This window comes from Phyllopteryx taeniolatus, chromosome 8, assembly GCF_024500385.1.
Source record: "Phyllopteryx taeniolatus isolate TA_2022b chromosome 8, UOR_Ptae_1.2, whole genome shotgun sequence".
NCBI lineage: Eukaryota > Metazoa > Chordata > Actinopteri > Syngnathiformes > Syngnathidae > Phyllopteryx > Phyllopteryx taeniolatus.
In genome coordinates this window covers 13,359,703-13,382,500 of record NC_084509.1, presented here as the reverse complement: position 1 = coordinate 13,382,500, position 22,798 = coordinate 13,359,703, and the positions used below count along the sequence as shown (strand labels likewise).

At 40.3% G+C, this 22,798-nt stretch overlaps 2 protein-coding genes across 4 annotated transcripts in view; one reads left to right on the top strand and one right to left on the bottom strand.

Annotated features, from left to right (window-relative positions):
* The window catches only part of strn4 (striatin, calmodulin binding protein 4), a 29,573-nt gene extending 12,522 nt beyond the window's left edge, over positions 1-17,051 (bottom strand). For both annotated transcript variants that reach the window (XM_061782836.1, XM_061782835.1), the window contains exons 1-7: positions 16,603-17,051; positions 5,529-5,632; positions 5,330-5,406; positions 5,105-5,183; positions 2,585-2,770; positions 2,286-2,460; positions 460-616 (exon numbers count right to left, since the gene is read on the bottom strand). In XM_061782836.1, coding sequence (XP_061638820.1) covers positions 460-616; positions 2,286-2,460; positions 2,585-2,770; positions 5,105-5,183; positions 5,330-5,406; positions 5,529-5,632; positions 16,603-16,902 — 1,078 coding nt within the window. In that variant the 5' untranslated portion in view covers positions 16,903-17,051. The remainder of the gene's footprint in view (positions 1-459; positions 617-2,285; positions 2,461-2,584; positions 2,771-5,104; positions 5,184-5,329; positions 5,407-5,528; positions 5,633-16,602) is intronic.
* A 164-nt stretch (positions 17,052-17,215) lies between these two features.
* fkrp (fukutin related protein) lies at positions 17,216-22,447 on the top strand. Of its 2 annotated transcripts, none has more exons than XM_061782839.1 (3): positions 17,216-17,787; positions 17,885-17,969; positions 20,208-22,447. In XM_061782839.1, exon 3 carries the CDS (start codon positions 20,291-20,293, stop codon positions 21,887-21,889), a length of 1,599 nt encoding a protein of 532 aa, XP_061638823.1. In that variant the 5' UTR covers positions 17,216-17,787; positions 17,885-17,969; positions 20,208-20,290; the 3' UTR covers positions 21,890-22,447. The 2 variants fall into 2 exon arrangements, with proteins under 2 accessions (XP_061638823.1, XP_061638822.1); XM_061782838.1 differs by having other exon boundaries at positions 20,177-22,447.
* Positions 22,448-22,798: the final 351 nt, after the last annotated feature.

Genomic DNA, 22,798 nt, shown 5'->3' with positions numbered 1-22,798 from the left:
ACCCGTTGACAAGAAAGAGACACAACACATCCAGTCATGCTGAGAGATGGAGGATGATGATGAAGGCCAAATATAGACAAAAAGACTTCATTCTTTTACATACAGATTGTGTGAGAGACAATATGAACATGTAAAGGCTGCATGCATGATACTTGTACATCATGATACTCATGAGGAAACGACCCGGGAAAGGGAGCGAGAGGAGAGAGAGAGAGATTGAGATAGAGAGAGCACATCTATAGACAGATGACAGCGACAACAGTGCAAGGAGTCACAGAGACGAAGAGACAAGCAGTTGGGAAAGAGGTTGGTTTTATTGACAAGAGATGCTGCGACAATGAGAAAAAAACTCCAAAAAAATGGGAGTGTGTAGGGAAGTGCAGCAGGGGGAGTCAGAAAAGACAGATACAAACGGTGGCAGGGATGTTGCAAGTTATGGTTGCTATGGTAGCTGCGTACCTAACTCCCGTCCGTCCCCAGAGATCCTGGCCTCTCCCGCCCCCTCCCCATCCTCCCCGGAGCCTAGAAAGTCAAATTCACTGAGGGCGTCTTCCGAGTCGTCCTCGTCCTCCTCATCTTCCGGGTCCAGGTCTGTAGTCATGGGCTCTGAACCCATCTGGACATGGAAGGAAAAGGATTCATAAAAATATGACATATGATTAAATATAATAAGATGTTCAAATGGTGTTTACGGTTTGTTTATTTTGGTTACAATAGTACTTTGTAATGTAGCCTGAATACATTTTATATGTAAAACATACTTTCAACACTGTTGGGCAGAAACCTCGTTTGTCCAAATATGGTCAATAACATTTTTAAAAAATTGATATTAATGGTCAGTCCCCAAGTGGTCTGTTATTTATACTAGTTATTAACCAAAGTTAACAAAGTGCTGAAAATAGCTTTAGAGCAAATCTATTCATTCTCATATTTCAACTATATAAGAAGTGTCATATAACCCCACCTCTTCTTGATTCCGCTGCATTATGTCGGGATGTTTATAGACAAAAACAAGTAAAAATAGGTTAGATACATTTGAGCAGGCCTTTTTTTTTTTGTTAAAAAAAATCGATAGCTGTAATGCTTCATTGTAGAAAGAAGCCTGTCAGCCACAAAGGTAAGTTTGTCTGCAGATTGGTTTCCGCCAATTACACTGTTTTTATTTTTTTTATTTTATTGAATTAGTCAAGGCTCTTAGACCTTTGAAAAAGAGCTTGGGAAGATGACGTAACCACAGTCGTTTGCGTTTGTTAAGTATTAAAAGCTTTTCTCTTGTCGGGCCTCGGTATGAGCGCAGATTTTGATGGGCACGACTGGCACGGCCACCATCTCTAACATTCTAATCAATGACAGCGTAATAAATTAGTCTTTTTTTAGCTCATTAAATTACCACCTAACATGGTTATGGGGAGGTGGTGTGTTGATGCTGGTTCACAACAGTACGTGATTGCAATAGAAGATCTAATATTTACTTGAACAATGCAATGTTTAGTAACTCAAGAGAGATGATATTGATTTGATTTCCTGAAAAGTATTGGTTTTGGAGATGTGAGGATAGGATTCCACCTAACAGTGACGATTGTAACAAATATGCAGCATTTTGGTGACTCATGTTACACTACAGGTGTATCTCAATAAATTTGAATACTGTGGAAAATGTATTTAAGTAGTATAATTCAAAAAGAGAGTAGATTCACTACACACTGAATGGAATATTTCATGATTTTATTTTTCATAATTAAACAAATCAAATATTAGAGCTTACAGCTAACAAAATAACCCAAATTCACCATCTCCAGAAATTACATTACATAAGAATCAATCAAAAATTATTTTTAATATAGAAATTAGGAAGGAATTGGCCTTCTGGAAAGTATATTTCAGTATTTAATGAATTTGTATTAAGTTTCGCTTTTTTAATTTTATTATATAAAAAAATGTTTCAATGATATTCTATGTTTTTAGACCCACCTGTATATATACTCTTGATTCATTACCAACATTTGCAGCTTTTAATTGATGTTTTGTTGTCAGAATAAAAAAAATAAAGTACAGATTTTATATAATGTCATTATTTTGAATGTATAGGACACATACTAGTTGCCAATTATTAATGTGTGAGATCAAATGTGTTTTTCCTTCTTCCCACTCTCTCTTGGAAATGTAAAATTAATCATTATACTGTATGTCGTGTTAATTATTTTGATTGGAATTCGATGTATGCATCGCTATGGTTTGCTTATTTTGAGTATGACTTTCCTTCCGAATCAAATGCAAAATTGTACCTTTACTCGAGACTTTTTGCTCTTGCGAGGGCCGTCGATGCAGTCTGTCGCCATGCCTTGGAAGTCATCTTCCTCGTCGCTGTCTTCATCATCGTCCTCGCATCCGTGCAGGAAGGGAATCTTATCGAGCACCGAGCCGCCGAGACGTTCCTTTGAGCTTTCTTTGCCTGCATTCCTACAAATTGATAAATCAGTTCATTTCTCTATATGACACTGACTGGACATTTCACTTGGTGTACCTGCATAATCTAATGAGATTTGTATTGGTAAACATATTCTACTTTCCTCTTTAGTCTCACCTCTTAATTTGCTCTTCTATCTGTCTGACCAACAAGGAATCTCCACCCGCCCGGGCCTCAAGCTGTGGGGAGGATTCGGGCGGCGGAGGCCCGTTGGCCTCGGGGCTGGTCCGTCCGAGCAGGGAGCGTACTCGCTTTGAACGCATGTCTAGTATGGTGTCCGAGTAGCCGACTTCCTCAAGATACCTATGTTTGGAGGTAACAGATACGTGTCAGCAACTCAGAAAATTAATGGTTAATATATCACAGCAGATAGACATACACCTGTTGTCAAAGTTGACCCGTTAATGAGCAATAGCTCCAGTATGGGCAATCTGATTGGATCTTTTGATGTGATTATATGACATCATTTTCACTTGTCTTACTGTCTATGATGTCACCTTTAAAGTCCATATAGTCCATCAGATTGTGTTTACGTGTTGCTCGTGCTGCTTCGAAATATGTTGCCAGCCTGAATTTCCAGAAGGGTAAATGGTAAGGCTTTTTATCATCATTATTATTTGAAATATTTAACAACGGTAGTTGAAATTTCTTTGCTCATCTCAAGCCACATTCGCACCAATGAAGCCTTCTGCACTTGGAACTAAAATGGGCCAGTTTGGTTTTTAACCCCTGAAACCAGGGTAGTTTGATTTAAATCATGAATTATATCAAGGATCAAAATCCAACTTTGCTATGAACGCTTGGCCACAACAAGCCCCGAAAAGTCAGAAAGGTCGTGGGACCCCACTTTCATGGTTTCTGCTCAAACTGCAAATCAAGGTCAAGCGAGCTTAAAAATCATGGTTCAAATCAAGCCTAATAAAAATTATTTAATTCAATACAGAACTAGAAATTTGGAGAAATGTTATTTGAATGTGCTTTCGAGGCGAATAATCATCATTAAATAATCTAAATAATTAATTTACCAAGTATTGTGGGGTTTTCAAATCAATCAAAAAACATTCCATTTGATAACACTACCTGCATATGTTCACCCGTTTCAATTGTTAATACTCGATAAAATACTCACCTTTACATGTAATAATGTTACTCAAAAGTGATTATCCGTTCCTTATCATAAGAGGCGCCAAATCAGTATTCTAATCAAGGATGCACCGATACCACTTTTTTTTCAGACCTAGTACAAACGCATAATTAACATTTGAGTACTCACCAGTACAGAGTACTGATAGTTGATCATGACATGACATCTTGCAATTGTAGTGTAAATAAGTTTCATTTAATCAAATATTGTTTGACTTCTCTTGAACTTGCCTTATGCTTCCTTCACAAATACAAAACTTTGGTGTATAACCTTTTTTACTTATTAACTCAATTGCAATTGGCGGAGAGTTCATCATCCATTTTGCAGAGCATAAATTGCAGTCACATAAGTGTTGTCATCCGTGTCCTCAAAGTATCCCCCCACGCACATGGATGAGATGGGTCCTACCAGTAAGGTTAAGGCTTGTGATGTATTGGTGCGTAGTATTGGAAAATAGTTTTTTTGTATGGATACCACATCCCTAATTCTAATGCTTGTGATATCGATGCACTGTCTATCATGAATCTACCACTGTAAAATAACAAGTGTGCTTCCCAATCTCGTACAGAGTGGCAAGGAGCATGTGATTTTCATGATCAGGATTACATGTTGCGGTTGTATTATAACTTACTGATATGTTTATATACAACTGGATAAGAATTCCATTATGGAATAAACTTTAAAAAAAAATTGAACAGATTAAAAAAAGATGATACATTGGGGGAAAAAAACTGTAATTGGCTGGCGACCATTCCAGGGTGCTCCCCCCGGCTTTTGCCCATAGTCAGCTGGGATAGGCTCCAGCCCACCCGAGACCCCAATAAGGTATATAAAACAGATGAATGGATTTAAATGTAACAGCAAATCTGATTTAAACTTTCTTTTTATTTATTTATTTATTTATTTTTTATATAAATCAGACTTCTATAAATCAAGATTTCTATCAACCCTGCCTTTGGGTAACAAGAATACATTTCAAGTGTGTTGTGGCATGTTTTATGTGTCCTTACACAAGGAAATATTCAAGGGCTTGGATGAAACACATTTGGTAAACTTAACTGGGGCAACCGGCTTGCAATGGTGTGAGTCGATGGTGCCGCCCCATTTCTATTCTGGATTCATCACCACAGCACAAGCACATTAAAAACACACTGTGCTTGTCATTCACAGCTCGGTGCTGTCATTGTCGGTAAGTTAGCATTAGTTTTTGAGTTTTGTGTTTTAGTTTGAACTTGGCTTCATACCGCTTTACAGGGACACTTAAATGGGTAGGGCATGGGTGGCGTGATGCAGCAAACGCTGTCAGTGGTGAAATTTTCTTTTAATTATGAACATGACTACTTCTACAAAAAAATTTGGCCCCCAGTGTGACTAACCAAACACCACCACCGTAAAGGATGTAATGAGAGTGCTTGTTTTCAGCATTTACTACACAATAGCAGAAGGACAGCTGACATTAACGAGATGCGACGGTCTGATAACATAAGACTTACTTGCGTAGTAGCTGACGCCCCTCTTTCCACGACATCTGATTGGCTGGCTCTGAATCTGACTCAGCTGGGCCATTGGAAACTGTAGAGCGTGAGATTGGTTGACTAAATAAGTACTAAGGCGGGGTTTGAAAGAACATTAAAACCATTGTAGCAGCAATAGAGGATGCAACAAAAGATACAGAGGATGATTTAAAAATAGCCCAGGAGATAAGAATGCAAACATACTTGGCTCTGCTTCCATCTCTGGTTTCTTGTCGCCAGGACTCAGGTCATTTCCTGTCTTCAGCTTCTGGTGTTTGGCCCTGCACAGATACAGATGACCACAAGAGGCCCCCATTACATGAGAATCATTGGTAAGAATAAATATAATCGCCCTCTACTGGATTAGGGTAAAATATGGTGTATTTGGACTTCCACATCTTACCTTTCTTGTTTGAGGGCGTATTCCAACATTTTAATCCGTCTTACTAGGTCCTGTTTCATATTCTCCTGTCCTTTCCGCTCACCTTGAAGGAATGCTACCTGAGCCTAAGAATATACAGGAACACATGAAGTGATTCTGGCACCTGTAGCATAATGTTACACAAACCTAAGTCCATTTTAGCATTATAATAAGCATTATATATAAGATTTTTTGCCGTGCCAGCAATGACTTGAGTTACGAGTGACCTTCAGGCTCTCCATAGCTCCAGTGAAGTGAAAAATGGAGCCATTAAAGAAGAACCTATTTGTGGAACCTTGGTTCACTAACAAATTTGATTACAAACAAGTTATGTGCACAAATATTGCTTGGGTTTTACAAACTATGCTTCCTAACATCAACGCAGAAAACTCACTTGTGGTTTCTCTCACACAACGTATACTTAGCAAGAGGAGAGCTACAAGGTACTCTACAGGCCACGCCATTTCATAAAGGCACAACACACGAATGTACTACTGTGTTGTGTGTGCGTGCACGTGTGCCTCTGTCTTTCCACGTACACTTTATAAAACCACTATTTCTTAGCATCATCTTTTTTATATTTAGATTTTAGAACATTTTATTTTATTCAAACTGTGGTAAAAAAGAAATTTGGTTTTTGGGGTGTCTGGAACAGATTAAAGGCATTTGCATGAATTTCAACAGGTAAAGTTGATTTAAAAGCATGGTCACAGAACGAATTATACCCTTAAATCAAGGCACCATTGTATTTTTATTATTGTGGATGTTATTTGCAGTGGTGCAGAACTGTTTCTCAAACTTAAAATATCCTGCGGAGAACTTCATTTACAAAAAAGTACTCCTTTAACACACCACCAATGTTCAACAAAATCCTCAGGTAGTCACTTATTGCAGGAAACACTTGCCAGTCAATTTGTCACAGAAGTATTTGTAGTAAATTCATGAGCAAACTGAGTCAATCAAAGAGCTTTGCTCAACAGACTATAATGTTTGAGAAACAATATGAATTTTAAATGTGTGAAACCTCATATGATAGGATACCCTTTTAATAGTGTGCATCAAATCACTGAAATCCTACAGCATTAACTTTGCCCGAGACAATTTTTTTCAATTTTAACTATTATTGTTTTAGGATCTCAAGAGATTGTAAGGCAACACCTAAATAATGTATGGCATATCTATTTATAGCTATAGGAACCATGAGTTGTAGCTGTAAAGAAATGAATAAATAAGCACTGTGCCAATTATGTTGAAGTGAACGTAATGTAGTCCTATTTGACAACTGAGTAGAGGCTGTGAACGAACACAAAAAGATGACATGGGTGGTAAACAAGTCTTATGGGAACTCAGTGGAGTACATGTTAAGTAGAGGGTTGTGGAAGATGGCTTTTATTTTTAAACTTGTCCTCACCGAGCCCTCAGTGCGCAGCTGCGCAAGGGGGGGCGGGGGGCATGAAACACTGACCAGACTGAAATGGCATGCGCTTTTCTCTTTCTCCATCCAATTCGCTGAAGTGGTTACGGACTCAACATGTCAAACAATAAAAGAAAGGATTGTTGGAATAGATGGAATACTGTACAATGTGCAAGTCCTTAACGGTGTAATGCATCAAAGGTTAAATATATTTTGCTGGAAAATGTACAACAGAACTAAAATTCAGTCAACCAAACAAACACCTCTACTACCTTCAGCTAACTTTGAGAAACTATGCTTCCAAAAGTGACGTTTACACATACACTATGGCGTGCTTTGTATTTACAACAGTGATGGAAACGTATAAACTGCCATCAGTGCAACATGGGAAAACGTCAACAGCAAACTAACAAGAACACAGATGTGGGAAAGAAATTAATGGTCTAAGACAACCACAGAGATGCTAACCTCCTATCATCACCTCTCAGGAACAGTCTGAATATTTAGTCAGGAACATTTTATGTTGGTGGTGCGTAGTATTGGAAAATTGAACACTTGCGTCTCAGCCAAAACAGACACACACCACCAGAAAGACTCCTGATTAAAAAATAACTAGTATTTTATATAAAACTAATATTTTAATATGAAGTATTAATATTTGGCTTTGGCTTCCACCAAAGAGAGTTGGCCAATCAGAGAGTTGAAAAAAACGATAACCGATCATAAGATGGAGGAATGTGTCTATTTAAATGACCTGTTCATTTACTGACAGACGAACGAGCAGCGTCAGACCCTCCCACACCTTTCAACATCAATGGCGGATTCCAAATGACGTCCACGTATGTCAAAGACAGTAAATGAGTTCGGGCTCTCGAGGAGTGAGGCTTGATTCGCACAGCGTGAGCTGGCATGAGGGCTGGGGGATATAACCTAAAATTCACATCCTTTACGGTCACGTTACTGTTAGGCTTTAAACGATCAGGATTTTTGGATTCAAATATACTGTGCACGCGGTGACGTGGAGTAAATGTCTTTTACGGAGCCGATCAACGGCGAATTATGACATTTAAGCCGATCAGCATTAAATGCTAAATATCGGCCGATACCGATCAGCCCGATAAAATTGGTGTATAGTCTAGTGTTTATATAGTGGAGGAGGGGACTCAAGGCTAGTTTTTAGCCACGCCCGAAAAATTAATTATGGTCATTAAATATAAAGATTTTCCTGATGTACTTGTATTGCTTTGCAATAAAACAAAGGGGGAAACAGCAACTTATTATTTATATTATTTCAGCTATGATTTTCATGTTCAGCAAGGTTGGTTTTTTTTCTCAAAAAAGAGATATTCAATTGGTGTTAGAATTTTGAGGGGGTCCTTGAAAAAAATTTCCACTGTAAGGAGTCTCTAGCTGGATCCAATACATATATATATATATATATATATATATATATACATATATATATACATATATATATATATATATACATATATATATATATACATATATATATATATACGTATATATATATATATGTATATGTATATATATATATATGTATATGTATATATATATATATGTATATATATATATATATACATATATATATACATATATATATATATATATACATATATATATATACATATACATATATATATACATATATATATATATATATACATATACATATATATATATATATATATATATATACACATATATCCATACATATACATACATATATATATATATATATACACATATATACGTATACATATATACGTATACACATATATATATATATATACACACACACACATACTTGTAGCGCGCTCTCTCTCTCTCTTATATATATAAATATATATATATATATATATATATATATATATATAAAGAGAGAAAGAGAGAGAGAGCGCGCTACAAGTTTCGAGCTCCGCCAGCCACCCACTCCACTCAGCACGGCTCAGTTCCGCCTAGGGTTGGGCATTGTTTTAATTTGAGCGATTCTAGTCCCGATTCCGGTTCCTTATTTCGATTACGGTTCCAAACGAGTCTCGATTCCGATTCTTTTAGGGGGCTGGGTCAAAAAAGTTTTCATGTTTTAAATAAAGGGTGTCCAAATTATGAACATCCATTTTCATACCAGCCCGCACCATAGACAAAAATGAACATTTGACTTGGGGTTCTTTATTACCAGTCTCAATATCAAACCTATGAACTAAAAGGCAATGTGTGTGGAACCAACCCAATTTACTTAATATTTCTTAATTAATGTTTCAGCTAAACGTTAAATATAGCATTGTTTTAAGCTTGTAGCCATTTATTTAAGCTTGTAGCCATTTATTTTGAAGGGTACGCACCAGAACTCAGAAGTTTGGCACAAAAAGTAACTTCTCACGGCACCGGTGTTATTTTTTTGTTTGTTTTTTTAATGCATGAAACCAAATGCTACAAAACGCTGATTCCGTTCCTTACCCACCGATGAGGCACTTTTGTTTTTTTAATGCATGAAACCAAACGCTACAAAACGCTGATTCCGTTCCTTACCCACCGATGAGGCACAAGTTTAGTGTTTGTGATACTGTGAGATGTTTATGTGAATTTTGTTCCAGTTCTTTGTCATGTAAAGTTGCTACCGTGAGGTTTAGCTTAATGTTAAGCTTTTTTCTGTCATCGGCTCTTATGTTGGTTTGAAGACTAAAATAAACGGTAAAAAACATCAATGCAAAAGTGCAACCAACCGTTCACCTTGTTAGTTGTCTCAATGTTGATAGATGTAGATGTATTTTATTGTTTCACTCACCCAATTCACTCAGGAGTTGACTTCACTGAAGCTCCGCGCAGTGTAGGGTGAGGCTCGGCAGGCGTCAGACGCTACACATCGTGAAAGCCTCCCTTGCACAATATAATCTTATTGCAGGTGTTGGACTGAGGCGACTGGTCATTCATTTTAAACTAAGTTTTAAGACAGACTTGTTCACCGCCGCCGTTGGGAACAAGTACGTCTTCATGAACGTTCTTTGTTGGTTTTTGCCACTTCTTCGTTGGTTTTTGCCACTTCTTATTTGGGGCTGGAGGACTAGCATCAAAACCGGGAACATAATTTTTTAAATTTGAACGGTTCCGGGAGAACTGGAACGTTAGTCCCGGTTCCACTCGGTTCTCGATTCTCGATGCCCAACCCTAGTTCCGCCTGAGCCAATTCCACTACGGTCACAAAGCTGCATCATGGCACATCGAGTAAAGAGAAGTAGGCGATGGTTTAATAAAGGATCACTTAAGTTTTATTTTTTTAACCTGTAGCATTCTGAAGAAGCAGCCTTGCATTTATTTTTACTCACTTGATTTTGTAGTTAACACACTGGAGGTAACATAGCATCCATACTCCTACTGGGTATATACACCAGACTCGACGTTTTTCTTCATCTCTTATCTACTTCACATACTCCTTTTACATAGTGCCCCACGTGTTTAAACTGAGACAAATAACTGATATACCTTGTGTTACATGCTACATTTACAGGGAAGTGAAATCCAGTTGAATGTTAAAATGTCACTAACGAAAAGCTGTTTCTCTAAAAATGAAGTGAATTTTCAAGAGTTTGCGTTTCGTGTTTTTGAACACCATTTGGTTAAAATAAAACACATTTTCATCACAATTGTTAGAACTAATGGCATTATCAAGCATCTGTACTCTGTGTCAGCGAATACTCAAATGTAAGTACTTGTACTTAGTTAATAAGCGTGAAGGATTGTTTGTCTATATGAGTTCTGTAATAGGCAGGCAACTAGCCCAGGGTGTGCCCTGCCTCTCTCCCAAAGTCGACTGGGATAGATTCGAGCTCACCCAACGACCCTAATGAGGACAAGAATGCTCGAGAAAAATGGATGGCTGAAATGAAACAAGGTTCAAAAATATATTAAAACACACGCTTGCTCCAATAAAGGTGGACTCACAATCATTTTTGCCAAACAAATTGACTTGGCACAGTAAGTTCCACAGTGGAATTAATAAGGCTTTGAGACCAACTCATACACAGAAACAAGCCAGCGCTTGCACACACACTGCTTCAAGGTGACACTGCACCCTTTAAAGGACTCAAAAGTGGTCAGAACTTGACACCTTAACTCATGTTAAGGTAGTAGCAAGGCTGGCAAAAGGTAGAAACGATATCAGATGACATTACCCGAATAGAACCATGTCATTCTTTGTCAATATAGTTTAACAATCATAGTTCCAGGAAATTGCAAAATGTTTCAGTCATTATGGAATGTAATGATATGGCAATGAAAAGACGTTATCCTGTTCTTTCCTTCCACGCCTCTGCCCAGATTTAGGTTCAGATTGGGACGTGCCTGTTCTTGCATGTGTGAGACCCTTGCCAGTTCATAATTGGTGATTTATTCATCAGCAAGAAGAAACCAAGCATTGATAGTTAAAATGAGGGCCGGAAATATAGTAAAGGTGATCAACACATTTCCAAAAGAAGATATTCACTGGGACTTTTCAGGTGAGCCAGCACTGAGGTATAAATACTATGATGTCTTTGCCCTCTGGGAGTCATTTCACAGAGCCTAAACAAAAGATTTAAGTACAAAGGAGCCGTGATGCAAGCAAAGCCGTTCTGCCACCTGATCTCTCCTTCCTGTGTGTGGTATTTCCTCCACGTGACCCATTGCTGCTACTGCCCTGAACAAGGTTCAGTCAGAGGAGGCAAAAGCAGAAAAGGTTCAAGGGCAAATCTCCTCTTCCACTGGCCACGCTCCATCTCCTCATCCACTCATCCCGGAGAGAGCATCCATGAGCCAAAACAAAAGAACCAAACTTTTCTATCTATATAGAAAAACTGAAAATGTATCTCACACGAAAAGGAAAACTGTTCCCTTTAGTCTACTGACAGTCGACTTGCGTATTAATTTAAGCTGGGGATGCAATGTACGAACGAAGATTTTGAAATCTGAATCTGGGACAATTTCAAGGCTGCCGCATTTTTCGTATTGTGTTTGGAGGAGGGGGTGCCAGGCGATTGACTGGCAACCAGTCTAGGGTGTATCCTGCCTCCCTCCCAAAGTCAGCTGGAATATGCTCCAGTTACTCGCAATTAAGTAATGTATCGATATATCAACATTAAGATTCGATTCCTATCTCAGATTCTGACTTACGGTTCAACACACAATTCAATATTTTATAAATAAATATTTTTGTAAATAAATTAATACAAAAACTATAATAAAATTTAAAAAAAAAATAATAATTGATTTATAAAATATTTATTAGATTTACAGGGGGTATATAATTTATTATTAAATCTGTCAGAGCAGACTCTGCCTGCGTTTTCTTCTGTACCCTACTTATCGCAAATAGTCTGGGCTTGCCGACTACGCCAATTCAATCTCTGTTCTCAACCCGGTAGCCGAAATGCTCCTATACTGCCAACCTAAATGAGCTTTCAGGGTCATTAGTCGCACAAGTCACGTTTGCGCCGCTCTTCTGCTTTGCTCGACTCACGTTAGGAGGATTAGGGGGTTGCCAGAAAAGTAGTCAAATGTCAGGCAGTTGGAAGAGGCTTGCTGAAGAAATAAATGTATCTTCAATAAAGCCTTTTTTTTATTATTACCTTAAAAGAAATAATAAATCATAATCATGAATAATAACAATAATAATGAAATAAGGCAATAATAAGGTAGAAGGAGAAGATCCGGTCAATTTTCAAAATAAAACACATTGACACGCGAATTGCAATACAACCGAAATTATATAAATTGGTCATTCTTTCTCTGCGGCCCGGTAACAAATGCATCACGGCCCGGTACCGGTCTACGGACCGGTGGTTGGGGATGACTGCTTTAGAGTAGCGATTTTTGGTTTCGATACTGTATCATTACAGGCTTCCTCGTAATGCTAAAGAGGACAAGCAGTACAGAAAATGGACAGACGGACAGACAGATCGAGGAGGAAGCCTCAGCTCCCAACCGGTCATACGCAGATTTGGCCTGTCGGTTAGCAACAATTTCAAACGTGCATAATTGACATCAAGTTCTGCAAAGGTCCTTGTGGTGGGAAAGCCCCTTTAGTGTGTGTGATACACACACACACACAGTCTGCCAATTGGCCCACTGCAACAAGCTCGTTAAGAACAAGGAGCGACGTGAAAACATGTTGCTTACATGGCACTCAGGGCAAGCCATAAGATACTAATTCTAAATAAATCTGCAGTGGAGCCCCCTCACTGACCAGCATCCTCAATGAGTCGAAAGAACGTCAGACAGTTTAGGAATTGTGACGCATTCAAATGTAAGTTTAACGAGAGTGAATTATTTTGCAACAAGCAAGTTTGTTTCCCACTAGTTGCATTTTACGAGGTAATAAATTCATGTATTTGGTAATTATGCTAAAAACACAATGTTACTTACAGTCCCGTTACTCAAATGAGGAGTTTTAGTACAAAAAAATAATGACATAAAACATTAAGATGCCTGAGTTGGGCCAATACACATTTTCAGTAGTTCAAATGAGGAGTTTTAGTACAAAAAAATAATGACATAAAACATTAAGATGCCTGAGTTGGGCCAATACACATTTTCAGTAGTTCAATGTAGTATGTGTGTGATCAAATTTACAGATGAGAATTTTGAGAGTTAGAAGAAGCAATTGGCAATTTGGTGCAATGGCGTGTGCGTCTGTGTGTGCACGCGCATCTGTGGAAATGTGTCAGTGTGTGTATACCCCACCATTTGTCCTGCTCAGAGTAGGAGCTAGGTGGCAGTGAGCGAAATGAGGCTGTTGCTATAAGGATTCTGCATCGACTGACGGGACAAGATCTGAGGAGGAGTTTTTTTTTTCTTGGCCAAATGGGGGGCCAAGACCAGGGGGTGTCGTTGATTTGTGTGAATTGTGGGCCTTTTGGATGCTTGTGATTAAGGACTACATACTACACTTAAACTTGACTTAACATGATCACTTTTAAAATGAAGTAAAAAGCGAGTTAAGTGATCTTTGATTAAAGACAAGATGATATATGATGGGAAGGCCTTCTTGTGTACCAGTGGGACAGAAGCACAAGGCCACTACCACCTGTCTCCTGTGGGACATCCCACCTGGCCCAAGGGGGGGGGGGCTTCATTCCTGCCTTGACAGTGTAGACACACAACCACAGGTGGCCTTTCACATGAAAAAAGGCACAGGGTTTTTCTGTCAAGGCCACAAAAAGAACTTCCCATGAGAAGTCACGCCACCATAACATGAGAGATGGCGCCGACATACAACAAGAAGCGAGGATTCTTATTTTACAAGGCATTAATATCACGTGCAGCTGGCATGTGAGTCGACGCATGTTGGTATGTACGCAAGGCCATGGGGGCTACGCTAACTAGCATGTTGAGTGCCCCGAAGCCAGAGGCGTGTTACCGTCGGATGATTAAATGAAGGCAAGGTAATCTCAGAACGGCACTAAATGTACCCAAGAAAACTGCTGTAAACCACGTCATTAAAAGTTCCACGACAGGCCACGTTAGGCACTGCGATGATGGCCTGTGTCTGAAGGTCATTCTTACGACGCCGTCTTTATTGTTCATCCATATTTTATCAAGCTTCTATTTATACCCGCGTAGATAGGAGTGGAGGGCAGAGAAGTGGCGTGAGTAAAAGTGTTAAGTAACAATGCATTGTCACATGTTTATGTTATATTTATAAGCAGCATTGGACAACTCTCATTCAAACATTTTGTAGTTTTTCTGCACCTTTCTGAATGTTGGTGTGTTTTGCGCAAAGCTATGCCTCATACACATCCATCCAGCCTGCCTAAAACATAAGTGGGATTTGTAATAATGCCTTGTGGATATACAAATAGGAATATGGATGCCATGTTACCTCTTTGTGTTAAATACAAAATAAAGGGTGTTAAATGAATACAAGACTGCTTCTTGAGGAGAATACCACAAATTATAAAATAAAACTGGGACAAGACAACTGAAGTGACAGTTTATCACAGCATCCCTTCTCGACAAGCCGCAACGCAGTGGCTTCATGCCGCAGAGCACAGCTGATACTTACCGGACAACCCACTGCCCCACAAGATGTGGTGGCCTCCGTCGCCACCTCAGCGGCGTTTATCATTTTACAGAGAATAACTTGCAGTCGTCTTAACAAAGTGTTGTCATCTATCTTTATCTTTAAAATATATCCACACGGCTGATATGGCTCCTACTTGACCTGCCTGGAAGTTATGGCAGGCTGGTAAAGTGGTATCGGTGTGTTGGGATTGGAGCTTTTATTTAATTATATATATATATATATATATATATTTATTTATATATATATATTTATATATATATAATTTTTATTTTTAAATGCAGACTTACATTGTCACACTTGTCCAACCCAAATGAAATAGCACAAATTAGCATCTCATGTGTAGGTATGTGTGTATCCGCCGCTGACTGGCTGTCGAAAGTGGTCACTCAACATGCCACACTCTTGATCGCGTAATTTGAGTGGCGATAGAACCACTGTTTTCCATGTTTCAACTGTGTTTGTGTTTTTCCCCTTACCACTATACAACACTACTAATGACGTAGAACACGTGTAAGATCCTGATAACATTTCTCAAATTTATAATTGCAAAACCTCGCTCAAAAACTTTTAGGTGAGTAAGGCCATTTTTCAAATCCATAAGTTCGTTCTATATTTTTCTATGCTTCTGACACATTTGCTTTAAACTGGTAGATCTGCAGACACACTTTCTTGGAGGCATCGCTGTCCAGGTGCCTTGTGATGTTACTCTGACCTCCCATAATGGCTCATATTTCCGTCACTTCCAATGCTAATTTCAACAACTAATTTGCCTTTTAACTGTGCCATATTCATTTCTCACGATGTACTTTAACAGCTTTGGGAGAGTTTGTTCATTCTTAACTCTTAATTTGTTTTTCTACGCATGTTTGAGTGCCACATTAAACCACACATTACCTGCCCGCCATCTTCAAACTCGTTGTCTTTTCACCATTATTTTGTAACTTTCTATAATTACCCGTTTCTCTCTTTAGCAAGTTTTCCAATGAAAGTAGGATAAAGATTACGAGAGTCATGAAAGTTTGAAACTCTGATTCAACACCAAAAATCTCAACCCTAATGACTTTGTATTAGGACGCTGGCCAGAAATTGGTGCATTTTCACCTCTTTTAAAGAGTCATAACTTCCTTAATATTTGTCACAGGAAAATGAAACTTACACCACTGGAATCGTCTTTAAATGATCTGCTTGTCTCGTGTAAAATCAATTCCTCTTTGAAATGTTACCATACTCATCATATGTAGCCTACCTCCATTCATAAGAGGACTTGGTAGGTTAGACCTATTACCTAATCTCTATTGACTTGCAGGGTTCAGTGATTGATTGTGCACCTTCAGACTGTACAGCGTATACTTTATATACAGTTTTATAGTCTAAATCATGGTGAAGCATCAGCCGCTCAGTGTAACGTTAGCCTATTAGCATGTTGTCATCTGATAGACTGTATGGGGTGCTGTACTGTATAGTGTCCAAATACAGCGTAAAAATCTGGATTTAATATTGTGGCGTGGTTAAATTAGTGTTAACACTGCAAATGCAGCGAGCGGGTAAACAATGAAAATATTTACCCGAAGTTCGTCTCTCTCCGCCTCCCAGCGGTATTTCTCGGCCTGGAAGCGTCCCCACTCGTACTGGATGAAGTGCAGGATCCCGGGAAGGGTCATTCCCGAATCGCCGTCCTGCTGTGATTCGCGGAGGTGTGACGACCCGGGCATGGCCCCGACCGCTGCCGCCGCCATAGCTCCAGTAGCGGCTACTGGTGCTGACTGGCCCGGTGCTGCTTTGGGCCCGTTTGGGTTGCGCCCCACTCCGCCGCTGCCGCCTCCGAAGTTCGGGTTTGGTCCTCCGCCGGATCTGTCCGCCTCCATTTTAACCGTTCAACCCTTCGCCAGGTTAAGAACGCGGACACGGGCAAAGTATACGGACGACGACAATAATAATAATGAAGCGCCAGTGCCCTCCTTGTAACCCAGCGGTACTTCGTTGAAGGCTAACCCTCCTTTCTTTTTCACACATGCAAAGAGTACAATTACTATACCTTCGGTAAAATACTACCCATCCGCTTTAGAACCTTCAAAATAAAACACATTCGAATCATTTATTCGTCACACAAGTTTATTTTTGGTCTGAATGAATAACTTTGCAATATTTTATTATAGTGTGGCTTCATTTAAATATAAATCAAACTAAACGATTGAATTATTGCCATACAAAATGTAAATAGTTTGAATAATTCTCTTATTTTGGTAGTTCCTAATCTGTTTCCTCCTCCTTGTGTTTGCCACTGGATATACCCAACTGTAGGTGACAAATATAGTGCCATGTTTTCAGTAATACACAACGAGTGCGTCGCCAAGGGAGATCGTTTCCTGGCATTTTGTGAGCAAGGACTGTATTGTTGGTGGTGATTAGATTAGTAACACGCTACTTGACTTCCGGTTTTAGAGCAATATACATACATTAAATGTCCACAATTAATGTATATTGGATAAAAATCACACCCATCAAGACACGAAATTTTTGCCAGCGTTTAACAATGATTTGAGCAAACAACTCTACTGGCACTAATCAAAGTTGCATGAGCAACGGTTTGCAACGTGAGCGGTTGTTTTCATTTCTGTCTGGACCTTTATTTTGTATTACGCAAACCGGAAACAATTACGCTGTTAGCGTCGCGACTCTGACGCTAACAAGGTAGCCTGTTAGCGTAAGCTAAAAACTGGACAGCTGGGCACAGTCTGGCTCGACTTCCCGTACGTAACCCCACGCACACATGTTGAAATAGTTTTAGCCATATCTGTACACTATGAGTCTAAAATGCAATGAAATTGGCCTCCTCGTTCCTGCCAGGCTGGTCCAAAGAGCGAAGATGCCAGAGCTGGAGGATCAAGGGTAGTGCTCATGTGAAGCTGCTTCAAGTCACGATGGAATATATGTGAGTATAATACATTATTGTTAATAAACATGCACCTAATCAGTGCCCTTCTGGCAAATTTAGTCGTAGTCCTTTTTAATTCAAGTTGACAGCTGACTTCACGCGCCAAACGCGATAAAATGATGAAAAACATCATTTTTGGTTCGCTGCAGGTGAATAATTTAAGTTTGGCTGTAATTTCCTAAATACGAGGATGACTCAAATGGACTTTGACTTAGATTTCAAAATGTCTTTGTAGCATGGAGAAATATAAAATTTCGTGCATCTACAGCAGTTAATTGATTTCATAAATGCGGTAACATACTGTAGTTGTTTATTCATACAGGTAAATATAAAACGATATATGCAGTGTTATCCTCACTTTTGGTGTCCAACTTTCTTGGGTCTCCCTCTTTTTTTCTATGGGAGACAGTAGAAATGGCTCTGAATATTTAAGGGTGCCAAACTGTGTGTAGTATGCAAGTTCTCCCCATGCTTGTGGGGGTTTTCCCCTTGTACTCCAGCTTGATCCGCTCACATTCAAATAATAAATAACAAACAGGTATGTTAGGTTCTGGTTTAAACGGGGGGGGGGGGGGGGGAAGTACCACTATCATGACCAACAGAAGTGTAGTAGGCCCGAGTGTTTATATAAAACAAGGTAGAGGTTTTGTTCCGAAAAAAGTATATTTAATATTATTGTAAGACAATGTAACATACAGAATTTGAACATGTGCTGAAATATATGAAATTAAAAAGCTGAAATTATTTTTCAATTGAAATTCATTCCACATTAAAGTTAAATATAGCTTTGACCGAAATAAAAGTTTAAAACTAAAAGTGCTTAAAGATTAAATGCAAATGTATTGTGCTAAAAAATATAAATACAACCGAACGGAACTGTACTTAGACTGAGTCATTCGTGTACCACTAGAGGGAGCCCACATACCAATTTTAGAATCAGTGCTTTAAATTATCCCCCGACAACTTATTAGGGGTGTCCCGATATGATCTTTGAGATCGGAACGGGGCCCGATGTTAGCCAAAAAAAATAAGGATGGGATTAGGTCGGGCTGGATCTGATTTGGATCTAATCTGATCACAACAGGTTGCTAAGGTGCTATCACAGTAGCAAGGAGTAATAGTGGATGTTGCTTGTTTATTGACACTCCAGTGAAAGTTAACTGTAAAACGCAACAGACATAACAAAAGAATTATACTTATTAAACATTCAAGTACATCACAGATGTAGTTTTTGTTTTTGTTCACAAAAATGGCTAGCTCAAAGCTAGCGCACGAATGAAAAACACCATTGACAAGCTAACAAAAATTAGCATGAAACGTGTGGCACGTATAGCTCTCAAAAGAATAAATATTGGTACACAAACGCTGTATAAACACATACAAACAGGGAATATCACAATACTCTCTGGCATATGTTCTTCAAACACTGTGAAAAACGAGTTATAATAACAATATTTGACTGACTTGTTTCTTGGTTACTGCGAGTGTGTATCTCATTGGGTGCACCACACTGCCCCTCAGAGGTCAAGACATGCGCAGCGGTTACTTCAAAACCCTTTGGTTGTAAACTGAATTTTGAACTAAATCACGTAGAAAATGAACTTTATCAGCACTGATCTTGTTTTATTTCACATTGCAATCTATGTCGCAGGTTTAAAAACAAAAATCGTAATGTTATTTCTTTTCAATATCGTGCAGCCCTAGTACACTATGTCAATCATATGGTTGTGGCAATGGTCACAATTAAGTGGTTTTCCCAGGTGAAGAAAGAAGGTTAGAAGCTCTCACTAAAAGAACTGGCCCCTCTGAGTCAAACAAATGATGAAATAAAAGTAGTTTTTTTTTAATTGACCTGTTTTGTCTGCCACTGCTTGTTGCGGAGAAACTTCTTGTTCACAGGACAATATTTTGTGAATATCATATCTTTTGTCACTGTCAATCCGTACATCATACGAACCTATGGTATGCCATGGTCATGCTGTACCGCCTCAAAAAAATGGTGTGACCAAATCACATGCTGGTGCGACCAACTGATAAAGTTGGTCGCACCAGCAAAAGTGCAAAAGTTAATGTTGAGCCCAGCTGGCTATGTTTAATTGTTTTAAGAAATCTTGTTTGATCAAATTTTCCTGTTGTGTTTACAGATGTTGCTTAAATGAAATAATATATTGCTCATGTCATTCCTTTTTTTCCTTGTTATTTAGGCCCAGTACATGCTTTTCGTCTCTTTAACAGCTTGGACTCCTGTTTAGTGACACCAATGAGAACCTAAAGACAGCAGTTGTACATTCAAACAGTACTGGAAGTCCCTCGTGGCCATGCGGATCACTTTATGCCAAGGCGTGTTAACCGGGGCCATCATCCTCAACCTCCTCATCCTCTACTATGTGTCCCGGGCCCAGCAGCAAATGATGGAGAAGAGGAAGGAACACGGCAGGTCCACCAGGAGGGCTGCCTTACCCGCCTCCGCTCTGGCGGGAGCCATAGCAGGACTCGTCGGCCCTGGAGTTGAGCCCGGAGTGGCAGGGGTGAGGTCAATTAATCGTAGCCCACGCGTGACAGTGCTCCTCCGGGAGTTTGAAAACTTTGAGAATTACGTCGGGGATGTTGCCAATTCGTTCCTGAGCCAAAGACCTGAGCTTCCCTTCCTCGTTGTGGCTGACATGCCTCCGTACCCGCCCCTGGTGCTCCCTGACAGCTCTCGACTCCTAGTGCTCTCCCCAAGCCCGGACCAGCCTCCGCAAGCACACAGGCCAGAGTTTCACGTGCAGACGGAGTTTGTGCTTCTCGTGCCGGACGGTGTGGAGTTGGAGCCGCCTCGAGCGATTGAGAGGCTGATAAAGGAGTTGGAAGGCGAGGGTGGTGGTCCAGTGAGGTTGGTAGCTTCGCCCGTGCTGGCTCGATCTGCCGTGCAGTGTCTCCACCTGCGGGTGAACCTCCGCGAGTGGACGGCCACTTACTCTACCGCGGCGTCCGGGAGCAGCGGTAGCGTGTGCACGGCCTTGCAAGGCGACGCCGTGGTGCTCATCCACACGGAGGATCTATTTAATCTTTCCGTGCCGTTAGGCCGGCCTCTTTTCCCTTCGCTCTTCATCCAGACCACGCTGAGGGGCTGGAAGGTAAAGCTCCTGGAGAGCCCGTGTTTTTCCACCAACCACCGTCCCCTCTTCAGCTCAGCTCACAACCAGTGGAAGGCGGACACTCGCCTGAAGGAGTCCACGGGGAAGCTGATGAGGAGCTTCGGTCTGAAGCGTATCCTGCTGCCGGAAGGGAAGGAGCAGTGGCACGGCTGTAGCAAGGAGACTCCTCGCTGCTTCGGCACGGTGCAGGACGACACGCCGGACTACCTCTATCTGGATCGCTGGACGCCACCGTGTTGTCTGCGCGCACTCCGAGAAACCACCAAATATGTCATTAACATCCTAGAGAGCTACGGGGTGCGCTATTGGCTCGAAGGCGGGACATTGCTCGGCGCCGTCCGCCACCAAGACATCATCCCGTGGGATTATGACGTGGACCTGGGAATCTACCTGGAGGACGTACCCAACTGCGATCACTTGAAGAACCTGGACTCGGGCTCGCTGGTGGACGCCAACGGCTATGTGTGGGAACGCGCGGTGGAGGGCGACTTCTACAGGGTGCAGTACAGCGAGGCCAACCACCTGCACGTGGACCTGTGGCCCTTCTACCCCCGCAACGGCATCATGACTAAAGACACATGGACCGAGCACAAGCAGGACGTGGAGTTTCCCGAGCACTTTCTGCAGCCGCTCATGCCCATGCTCTTCGCTGGCATCAATGCCTATGGCCCGAATAACCACCGCGCCTTCTTGGAGCTCAAATTCGGAGAGGGGGTTGTTGAGAACCCTCAGTACCCCAACCCTGCCAAGAAAAGACTGGACCGGGCCAAATTATGAGAGTACATTTGTTTATATGCTAATAGATGGCGATACTAAGGGTGTACACGCATTAGGCTTCAACCCACTTGACACCTAATACCTTTGTATAGTGTGATAGTGGCAAGTTTGGTCCTTTTTTTTTTTACCCTTGGCCACGATTCCATAGGTGACCAAAAGCAGACAAATCTCCATACTTAATGATACATTGTTTGCAAACAAAATATGGTTTACAATATTATGTGTTCTAAATGTGTACCTTGTACTGCACAAGTGTAAAATTACTGTGCATATTATCACCAGATGGATTTGACTACTGTACAGTATTTATGGTTTTGCGAATTTATTCTGCCCTGTTGCGTGGTTTTACACTGATTTTGTTAAGCATACAATTGTTGCACACTTGAATGTATGTGAGTGTATGGTTGGGCTTCCATGAGGTGAACTTACATGTCTTTGATATTGTTTGGGAGTTTGGAGAACTTGTACGGAGAAATTAAGCACACCATACTCGGCAATGATCACATATTGTGGTTGTGAGAACTCCATCATTATAAATAAATCATCTACTGTACTGTATGATGGTGGTTCAACTTGCTGAACACTAGGTGACGCAATACATCTATGATTGGGCCTTTTCCTTCTGGAATCAAAACTAGTATGGAGTAGTGAACTATGTAAGAACTGGATATAGTATAGTTTAGTGTAGTATTTTGACACTGCCAAGTAGCACACGTGTCAGGGCATTGAGGGAAGCGTCCTAATTCCATTAAGTAGCTTTGCACCTGTCTATGCAGCACACTGTATATATCTGATCCCATTCCTATCATTGCCCAATGTATAAACAGCAGTGTTTGGACAGTTTCCCATTTAGCAGAGTGCTTCTGACAATATAAGACTTGGCAAGAATACGTCTGGGGGCTTTTCCAA

What these genes read in the sequence shown, in the direction of transcription:
- fkrp (XM_061782839.1), top strand. Translation starts at nt 20,291, where the DNA reads ATGCGGATCACTTTATGCCAAGGCGTGTTAACCGGGGCCATCATCCTC.